Genomic DNA, 10,384 nt, shown 5'->3' with positions numbered 1-10,384 from the left:
TCTGGTATATGGTTGTTCATTATTTTTGTTATTTTCTCGCCTGGTCCATTATACTCCTGCTATGAGTGAAACCATCCGGTATTTTTCTTTTTCTTTCTGGCTTATCTCACTAAGCATGATCTTTTCCAGCTCCATCCAAGTAACGCAGATGTATATTTTATAGTTAAAAACTAAAAACAGCTCAAGTGTCATTCAGTGGGTGAGTGGTTGAATAAAGTGTTGCGCATTCATAACATGGAATGATGTTCATTAATGAAAAGACCCACCTGCTGTACTCGTCCATACAACAACTTGGATGGGTCTCAAGGGAACCAACAAAATGAAAAACAAACAGGGAACAACCTTTAGAAAATTACACAATGTAATTTCATTTAGAGAACATTCTTGAATACCAAAATAACAGACATGGGGAACCGAACAATGGTTGCTGGGAATAGTGATTGCTGGTGGAGTAAGAGGGGTGTGAATGGTTGTGAGAGAGATTTTGGTGGTGGTCACCCGAATACACACATATGATAAAGCTGGAAAGATCTACATTCACACAGAAATGAGAGTATATAAAACCAATGAAATCTAAATGAACTTTCTGTGTTGTATAACATCAATTTCCTGGTTGTGATAATGTGCTATTGCTATGGAAGGGGGTATTGCTGGGAGAAACTGAGTGAAGGTCACAGATATTTTCCTGTAAATCTTTTTTGTAACTTTCTGTAAATCTATAATTATTTCACAATATAATGTTAAAATTTAGAAACCTCTAGATTTGTTTGTTTTTAATGTTGAAAAATAATGACCTGACAAAAAACAAAGTGAGAATACTGACAAGGAATGACAGTTGTCGCATCAGCCAGGCTGACCTAGAGTGCACTCCTGGGTAAGTTCTGTTAGGAGAATATTTTCAATTCTAGTTAGAACTAGAAGGAGGCACAGGAAAGCCACAGCTGGGAACCAATGTTTAATACTAGCCAAAATTAAAAAAAAAAAGAAAACATCAAAATGTAACTTCTTCTGTATTATTTAGAGTTGTCTCTGTTAAGAAGATTTTTCTTCAGATCGAAATTGGTAGGAAGAAAAATCGGGAAGAAAGATATGAAGCCTGAAATAGTTGAGGACTTGGGTGAGACTGGGGTCTCTCACAGACTTCCCAGAGAGCGTGCCTAAGCTGATAACAGAACACTGAGAAACTGGATTCTTCAGGGTATGGACAAGGAGACTCAAGCTAAAAAAAAAAAAAAAATGCCCATCATTTACAAAACAAATGGAAAGGAGTGTCTCCCAGAAAGATATTGTCACAAACAATGTAAAGTCTCTCTCTCAAGTTCCACTGCTTGTTGAGGCGTTAGCTGGGCCCGATGCCAGTTGAAGAGGAAAGGCTGGGATTTGGCTGGAACTGAAGGGCAGCAAGAGTTCATGGTATGCCTAGCTTCTTCAGAAAATCAAAGCAATTTCAGTAGATAAGATATTAAAAATAAAGATGCCTGAAAGATCAAGTGCTGAAACTGGTAGCTTTGTTCATCTCAGTAATTCCTGAAGAGGTCACTAGGTTACAGACCCTGACAATGATCACTGTCTATAATGGCACTCATCTGGAAAGGTCCATAGGTTTTATGATCTTTATATAAGAAGTTGTGAATGCATTTAAGAAAATCTTCCATCTAAATTAGAGTGATACTAGATTTTGATTAGATGCTTAGCTATTTCTTACCCAAGTGACAAATCTGGGGTTCATGCTTGATGCTTGCATCTTCCTCACCTGCTCTGTTCTACTGTGATCTTGTTACTGTTCTCTCTGTTTCTATCTGCAGAGAGCTCTTTCCTGCCTTACATCCACTGCCTCTCATCTCTTGCTACGAAGCTCCTCTTTGTCCTCAGACTTAAATCTTTCCAGTTTATCCAACACTAGTGATGATTAATCTCAAGTGCAGACCAGTGCTTCCCAGTCCCAATTTCAACCCCTTCAAAGTTCCCCATTGTTCTCAAAGTCCAAGTTTGAGGGTGGTAGTCTCCACCCCACTGAGTTTCCCCACACAATTTTGACCCAACATAGTGGAACTGTTTGTTTTTCTAACTTCCCTATGAATGTATCATAAACGTGTGCACTACCCTGTCCCAGACTATCATCTGCTTTCTGTAAATAACCCCTTCTATCCTAAAGTCTAATTTTAATTTTTAAGTCTCACCCCATCCTCCAGGACCACCCCCACCCCTGACCAGCTTACATCTGTTTGTAAGACCCAGTGCAAGTGTCAGTCACAGCCAGCAATGAGTTGTATAGATATTGTCATGTGTTGGGTGGGTTCACCCTGCCATCCTCTTGCCAGCCCAACATGACTGTGTGTTCCCTAAAGTCAGAGCCATGGTTATTCTTGCCCGTTTCCTGGGTGCTAAGGGTAGCACCTAACAGGTAGTAGCTGATGAATGTTTATCAGCTGAATATGCTTGAACATTTTCAAATCTTGAAAATCTTGTATGTTCAGAAGCTGCATTTCCCAAAGTTCTGCATAGTCAACATTGACCAAATCATTTACCCATGCCTGCCACTGAACCACAGATTCCCAGAGACAGAGCACAGACCCTTCATCTTTGTCTCCTCATACATTCAAGCCCGCATGAGCAGATGACGGATGAGCCAACACTCAGGCCAATCGCAGCACTGCGATTGATCCTGATCATCCAACTTCAAGGAAATACAAGGAGTGGGACTGACAGATTGACAGGCAATCCAATTCTAAGAGGCTATTCTACAGCCCCAAATCAAAGATCCCATGTTTTTTAAAATGCAAAATGCTCACCCGGGATTTCAAATGCTACACATTCTATAAGATTTAAAGCCATGTCACTTGTGTAACACTGAGGGTGAAAACCAAGATAAAACAGAGCTGACTGCAGTTTTAAAATCTGAGTTTAATATAAGGTAGACTAATTATGAAAGTATGAATATATCCTAACCCAACAGGAGATAAAGAAAGCACTCCCTGGTCAACACATCCATTAAACAGAGACGTCACCTTCAAGAATGCGAGAGAAATTGGATTAAAGCAATCAATTCTTGTTTTGTGTTGCCATCTCATCACAAAATCTCTGTGTCAGAATAAGACACTGACAAACAGGAGGAACATTTAATAATAAGCATCCTTCTAAAAGAAAACATTGAAATACAATTTAAAGGAATTCTGTATCTTAAAAAATAAGGAACTAAAGCAACCACATGCTAAAGGTACACATTATGACCAACATTCCAGAAGATCCATATAAAGCATTCCAGAAATGTATTGAGAATTTAGGGTGCAGAACTAGATGTTCTATCAACTCCTCTATTTCTTCCATTTGTAACAGACAGACTGTGTGTTAGGCAGCGCTGTTTGTTGCTGGGCAAGCTTACTTTACCATTGATCTCGAAGGTCTCCATGGCAGGAAACATGGTTTGGTCAGGAGCTCTTCTTTCTTCAGGTCTAGTCAAGAACGCTTCCTCCTTGAGAATTTCCTTACTGTCCATTGCTAAGCTTTATAGATGACCAAAGTCCTGGAGCCAGCAGAAATGCTCTCCTCAAGAGGAACCACTCTGGAAAAGATTGTTCCCATTTAACTACCACAGCGGCTTGTAGTTCAAGTAACACTTCCTTTGGCTCTGAATTCTGAATTTGCAAAATATTTCCTGACAGATGATCAGGATTGGGTATTTCTCAAATGTGGGCTCTCCGCGTGTGGAGCTCCTGCTTGGTGCAGCAGCTATGTGTGTGTGTGTGGGGGGGGGGGACTAAGGGGCGTACGTTATAGGCCCTGGAAACCACCTTTTACTCAGAGGTCACTGAGAACTGTTAGCTGGCTGGCCTTGGGGAGCCAGGGTTTCTGCTTCTCCCCATCCTCTCTCCTTTTGGAGCCCTGCCACCATCTCAGCCCCAGCTCGCTTCCCAGGGCCTCACCAGCTCACACTGAAGTCTTCTCCTTTGGCTATGTATGACCTTTCAAGTTCATGTTTGTGACTCAAAATGTAGGCCATGGGCCAGAGCCTCAGCATTGCCTAGAAACTTGTTAGTCCACATAGACTGATTCCAAATGTGCCCTTTCCTGAGGTGCCTAGGTGTTGCAGGGTCATGTTCCAGTTGGAGAAGCACTGCTCTATACCACCCACGTTAGCATTTTATTAACTTCTCCTTACAGTTTTCCATGTTCTGGGTCTGTGGGCTCATGGGTGCTTGCTCTGGTCCCAGTAAGGTCTGACCAAACACATCTCATTCTGTATCCCACATGCCTGGCTCTCCCCATGAGGACAGTTGTGCAACATGGTGGTTAGAGCCGAAATGCCTGGTTCAAATCCCCTCCCTTACGTGGTCACTGTAGGCTGTGGGCAGTCAGTTAAGTTTTTAGTGTCGCACTTTCCTTGTTTGTGAAATACAGATGATGATAGTAATGGCTATGTACATTAAAAGACTTGAAGGCAGCTGTGATGGCACCTGGGAGGTGGTGAATCCAGGCAGTGCCGGGAGGTGTTTAAATCCAGAAACTTACTGTTTAGTTCAACCTTGATGAAAACACCTGAAAGGACAGAAGAGACCAGCAGGCAGGGAATAGCATACAAATTTGAGACTAGATCTTGGTTTGCCTAGATTGGGCGTTTGTTCAGAGAGCAAGATGAGGTGAGGGCCTTGCAGGGATGGGTAAGCAGCCTTCCAGAGGCCAGATGGCTCAGGGTCAGGGAACCATGAGACTCTGGGGCTATTGGAACAAGTAAGTGAGAGGGAAAGTTGACAAGTTGACAACTGATTATGTCAGTTTCTCTGGCATAGTAGAAGGCAAAAGGGAAAGGAACTCAGCAAAGTGAGCTCTGGTAGTTAGTGCCCATAAGGCAGAGAACCTAGATGGCCCATAATTTCAACACTCAGGAAATCACTGGTTTCCATGAGGGCTAGGAGAAGAAGCTAGGATAGAAAATATTGAAGAGAGAGAACTGGAAGTGAGGAAATGAAGGTAGCTATCAGCTCTAGTCAGAAGTTTGTGGGGTGGACAGTATAATAGACGTTTTCAGGGGGTTCCCCCAAGAAAGGGGAAGTCCCCTGGCAAAGGAACCTGCTAACATAGCTTCAATGCCTCCCCTGCCTGATGAGTTCAGCCTTGCTCAGAGATGTCCTCTTGCATGGGGCAGGGGAGGTTTTGAGGCTGGGTGTGCTGGAGAATGTGTGGGCTGTTTACTATGTGCTGCCATGCTTGAAGGGAGACTTTGGTGGTTCTGGTGATGAGACCAGACAGTGCCGGAGGCAAGCTAGACTCTTTCACTAACTTACTGTGGGACCTTGGGTGACATAGTTAACGTCTCTGAACTTCAGCACAAAGTAGAATCTTGTAAAATTAACTGATATTTAGGACTTTTTAGGTATCAGGTACTGTACAAGTCATGCACATAGATTACTCCATACTCAGAGCAACTTGTAACTTACCTTGGATTGTGTGGTTAGAAAGTGATGACATCAGAATTCAGATTCAAGATCCCTTGTGGGTAGTGTCTGCTTTAAACTGGTTGATTCTAGGAATTCTAATCCAGAAATTCATACCCGAGGAGCATTTGTTTTTAATATTTATTTATTTATGCATACAGAACTGGGGTACAGGCCAGAGGTGCCAGGAGAGGGGGTGAGAGTATTCATCAGAGAGACAGTGGGGAGCAGAACAGGCAGATTGATGAAATACACTGCTGAGGGGAGGTGTATTGGGGTGGGCAGGTCAGGAGAGGTCTGCTACACCCTATGGGCCTCCTCCTTGGCTGGTGATCAAACTGGTGCTGCAGTGGCTGAGGATAGCTTCATAGTGCTGTGCTTTAACCTGTTGCGCCACCAGGGAAGATCCAAGAGGAACATTTTGAAAACACACCTGTCAGCTCATAGTCTAAGCCTGAGTTCCTAGTTCTAATAAAAGTTCCCCTGGCTGGTTCTAAAGCATAGCCAGACTGTGGCTTATTGCTCAGAGTGATAAGTGGCTACAGGAAGCATGGAACATGTGACACTCAAAACTTGATCAAAAAAGGTCCATTAGGTTGAACCATTTGAAATTACTGATACTCATATGTAATCCATCCATCCAGCTTGCAGGGCTGGGGTCAGAATGAGACAATTTAGGCAGTAGCTTAGGGTGCAAGAGATTCCATAAGCGAGATATGTACTAATTTAATACACCACTTAAAAAAATCAAGATTAGTGTAAAAAGATCAGCATGGAAAAAAAAAATGATGTACATTTAAACAGATCCCACACTGTACTGATGTCTCTGGTCACGTGCCACACTGGTCCCAGCCCTGTTCACTGTTCTTTCAACATCCCTGTTTGCAAAAGGTAATAGTAATAATTGCCTTGTTTGCTCAAAAGGTGGGTGTGAAAATCAAACAAAACAAAGCGTCAGTGGTGACACTCTTGAGAATCACACTTTATGTCAAGTCAATATGTAATGCAAAGCTTGTACATTGTCAATGTTACCCTAAAAATCTCTAAATCTCTCATAAAATACAAAACATACTGTAACAGGGTGGTCCCAGGAAAAGGGGAGGTTTCAGGTTCCTTGAAAAGGAAGAGTGGAGCTGAGCAGGGAGGAGGAGAATCTGGAGAGGAGGCTGAAGAGGAAGGAAGCAGGATGGAGAGCCAGAAGGAGACCTGAGGGAGCCACATGGAGCAGAGAGACATGTGAAGAAGCGGCTCTTGCTCCTTGGTCCTGGACTGGCTGAAGCAGGTTGACTATGGCAGTATTTATCTTGATTTTGATTTTGCTCTTTTCTTCCCAGACTTGTCTAGCCATTTCTGACCCATTTTTATGGGTCCCTGCTGGAAGGTGCTTTAAACCTATGGCAGGCTTTCAGGCCTTGCTTTGAGCCAATCCTGTTTGGGTGGATTTTTATGCACGAGGGGATGGGTACCTTTGGGTGTTTGACTTAGAAACTATATTCTTTGTTGTACTGTACACTGATTTTTTAAAAAAGTTCCTTTCCATTAAAGGTCTTACATGTTTTGTCTTGATGTGGCGGATGGCAGAACCAAATTAGAGCAGGCAGATTTGGGGGTTCAGCCGTGTGCCTCTCCCTGCCCTGTAACAATACAACTTGGGAAAATTTGTATGATCTCTTCCTAAGTCACACTCAAGGCACTATCATCTTGGGAACAGAGATCTCCCTCTGAGCAAAAGATGAAGTGTTTGACTGTGTTTAGGCACAAGGTTGCTCCAAAAAATACAGGGTTGGGCTTTGTTTTTCTAGTTGAGTATATATAATAGGACTAATTTAAATAGGTGTACAGTTTGGCTCTGATGTAGTTATGTCAGGTTCTGATATTCTCCAAAGTAACGGCCAAGTTGCTCACAGTGTGTTACTGGACAGGGGTAACAGGTCTAGGGTCCCTGGCAAGTGTACCCCCACTGCTGGTACCTTCACAGAACTTGACAGTATATGAACCAGTGAGGCCCAGACTAGATTAGTGGATGGACTGCGTGGCAGGTCACTGATGCCTTTCTACCTTCAAACTAGGGCAGGCATGGTAATGACATAAAAACTACCTACATCATTAGGCAACTATAGATCTGAGGAATTCTGTAGAGAAGGGAGAGAGGGTCAGGACAGGAGTGGGAAGAACACAAGGGACTATGGTGATGGTGCACAGGTGTACTGGTGGTGGGAATTTTATATGAAATCATACACTGTACAAAAATGAAGGATGATGTAATGAATATGTTTTTTTTTTCTTAAAAGTTTTGAAAATAGGCCCTCCCTGGTGGCACAGTGGGTTAAAGCACAGTACTAAGAAGCTTAAGCCACTTCCACATGAATTCAATCCCTACCCCGGAGGTGACCACATGGCGTGGCAGACCTCTCCTGACCCGCCCGCTGCTCCCCTCAGCAGTGTACTTCGTCGGTCTGCCTGTTCTGCTCCCTGCTCTGTCTCTGGGGAACCCTCTCACCCATCGCATCTCTGGCCTGTACCCCAGTTCTGTATGAGTAAATAAATAAATTCTAAAAAAAATGAAAAAAAAAGTTTTGAAAATATTAAAAAAAAAACCACCTACAAAAGCCATTAAAACAAACAAAACTCCACTGCTGGCAGGCAGGCCAAGACTCCACAGTGGAGTGCCAGAGTCCCCGCTACTCTCACTGGCTATTTAGCCACTTCTGCTTGTTCTGTCATCTGCCTGAGCAGGGTTGATGGAAAGCAAAACCCGGGCTAAAGACAAGCATCAAGACAAACATCAATGATGTCTACCTGTTGACTTCATTTTTCTTGCCAATCATGTGGCAATCATGGCGTCCCCAGGCCCAGCTCTGTGCAAGCAATTAACGGCACTTACTAACTGCTAATTATTACTAAAGATTAAAAAGAGCAATGCAAATGACCACCAACAAGTGAATAGATATATAAAAGGAATACTAGTTAGCAAGGAAAAGAAACAAACAACATCATGGACTAATCTCAGAAAATACTACATTAGGTGAAAGGAGGTAGACCCAGGGGGACATGTGTATGACTCCATTTACAGAACGTTCCAGAACAAGCACGCTCATCTACCCTGTCAGAGAACAGAGCAGGCCTCCTGGAATGGGCAGGCAGGGGAGAACTGAATGCAGAAGGCACCAGAGCAGTTTCTGGAGTGATGCAGTCTTCCATATCTCAATTGGGATGTCACAAAACTCAGTGAACTTTACACTTGAAATGTGATAGTACAGTATGTCTCAATAATGTGAATTAAAACAGAAATGAAAGGAACGAGGAGCATTACAGGACATGGAGTACCACAGAGCAGTGCCTGGGGAAGTGAGCATGTGTGGGCCCTGGGCTCCTTTGTGTCTCACTGGGAAAAATAGCTAGAGATGGGCAAAGGCGATCTTACAGTCGAGATTGTTATCATATGTATTATTGCACACAGTTGCTTGAAAGGAGCTAAAGAAGCGCTGAGATGCTTCAGTCACCTTCTCAGAGTTTTCTAAGAAGTGCTCAGAGAGATGGAGACCATGCTTGCTAAAGAAACGGGAAAGTTTGAAGACATGGCAAAGCCTGGCAAGGCCCATGATGAAAGAGGAATGAAAACCTTTATTCCCCCAAAGGGCGGGTGGGGAGAATGTTCAAGAATCCCAATGCACTTAAGATTTCTCTTTCGGCCCTTTTCTTGTTTTGTCCTGAGTATCACCCCAAAATCAAAGAACATCCTGGTTTATGTATTGGGGAATTTGCAAAGAAACTGGGAGAGATGTGGACTCACTGTGTGCGGACGATGAGCAGCCTTGTGCAGAGAAGTCCACTAAGCTGAAGGGAAATACAGAAAGGATGTTGCTGCATCCCAGCTAAGGGAAAGGCTGTAAAGCCAAAGCAGGGGGCTTCAAGGCAGAAAAGAGAAAGAAAAGGAAGGAAGAGGAGGAAGATGACGATAAACACGATGATGGATGTGTTGGCTTTAGTGCAGGATTTGTCCTTGTCTATGAAGCATTTAACTCCCCTGAACAAAACTTCCTCCTTTTAAAGAAAAGGTTGAAATGTAAGGTTGTGTTTCAACTATACAGTGTTTCTTGTACAGTCAACACACTACAAACGTGTCTTTATGATGGAGGATAATAGAAATACTAGAAAGAAAGCATCACAAGACTCACACAGGAGGTGGGGGTAAAAGGCGTTAAGATACCCATTAATCCAGCTATATCAGCTAGGGAGTGTAAGGAATGTCAGAAACACAGACCTAAGGTGAAGATTAGAAGATTAAGGAAGAAACCATCCACCTACAGGTGAGTTTCTCCCACTGAAAGCAGATGATAAAACCCAACGCTACCCCACAGAGGGGCAGCAGTCTTTCTGCCCACCTGTGCTTAGGCAGGTGTTTCTTTTCACCAGCTCTCCCACCACAAAGCAGCAGCCTCCTGCCTCCCCATGGCCTGTACCATACCTGGGCTTCTCCTCACTGACCTCCCTCGGCAGAGACCGCTCTCCTAAGGCCGCCCACCTGCAACCATGCAGGCCTATCTCAACAAACCTGTCCCTTTCGGGCAGCTCTTTCTACCTGCTTGTGCCTATGCAAGTGTCTTTTACTTTTCTGCCTCTTTTCCTAATAAACCTGCTTTTGAAATACAGCTAATGTCTGTCTCGTGGAGAAATTTGCCTGGGAAACTCACCACAGTGCCGCTGATAGGGCAGTTCTGGTGAAACCTTTCCCAGAGTGAACCCAAGGACCCCAAACCCACTGACTCCAAAACTGTATCATCTAGATGATCTCAAAGTGGTGTTTTCAGTAGCCGCTCACCTTGCCTGGCACAAGATGGGGCTCGTAAATTGGCATAGAAATTAAAAGTAGGTTCTTGGTGTCTAGCACAGATTAGTTTTGCATGGGGATGGGAGTTTTTCATCTGCCATTGTTTTTGATTCAGCTCATG

The 10,384-nt window shown here is 43.5% G+C and overlaps 1 protein-coding gene and 1 pseudogene across 1 annotated transcript in view; one reads left to right on the top strand and one right to left on the bottom strand.

The window, feature by feature from the left end:
- Nucleotides 1-3,409, bottom strand: part of MARCO (macrophage receptor with collagenous structure) — a 33,865-nt gene extending 30,456 nt beyond the window's left edge. Inside the window, 1 exon segment of the mRNA XM_012725681.1 lies at nt 3,388-3,409. Within this exon segment, the coding sequence (XP_012581135.1) occupies nt 3,388-3,409 (22 nt within the window).
- A 1,245-nt stretch (nt 3,410-4,654) lies between these two features.
- On the top strand, nt 4,655-9,947 carry LOC105853691 (annotated as a pseudogene).
- Nucleotides 9,948-10,384: the final 437 nt, after the last annotated feature.

Source organism: Condylura cristata, unplaced genomic scaffold (genome assembly GCF_000260355.1).
Source record: "Condylura cristata isolate star-nosed mole 26May11 unplaced genomic scaffold, ConCri1.0 scaffold00002, whole genome shotgun sequence".
NCBI classification, from domain to species: Eukaryota; Metazoa; Chordata; class Mammalia; order Eulipotyphla; family Talpidae; genus Condylura; species Condylura cristata.
Note: the sequence above shows the minus strand (reverse complement) of the source record. Positions and strands in the feature narration are given on the sequence as shown.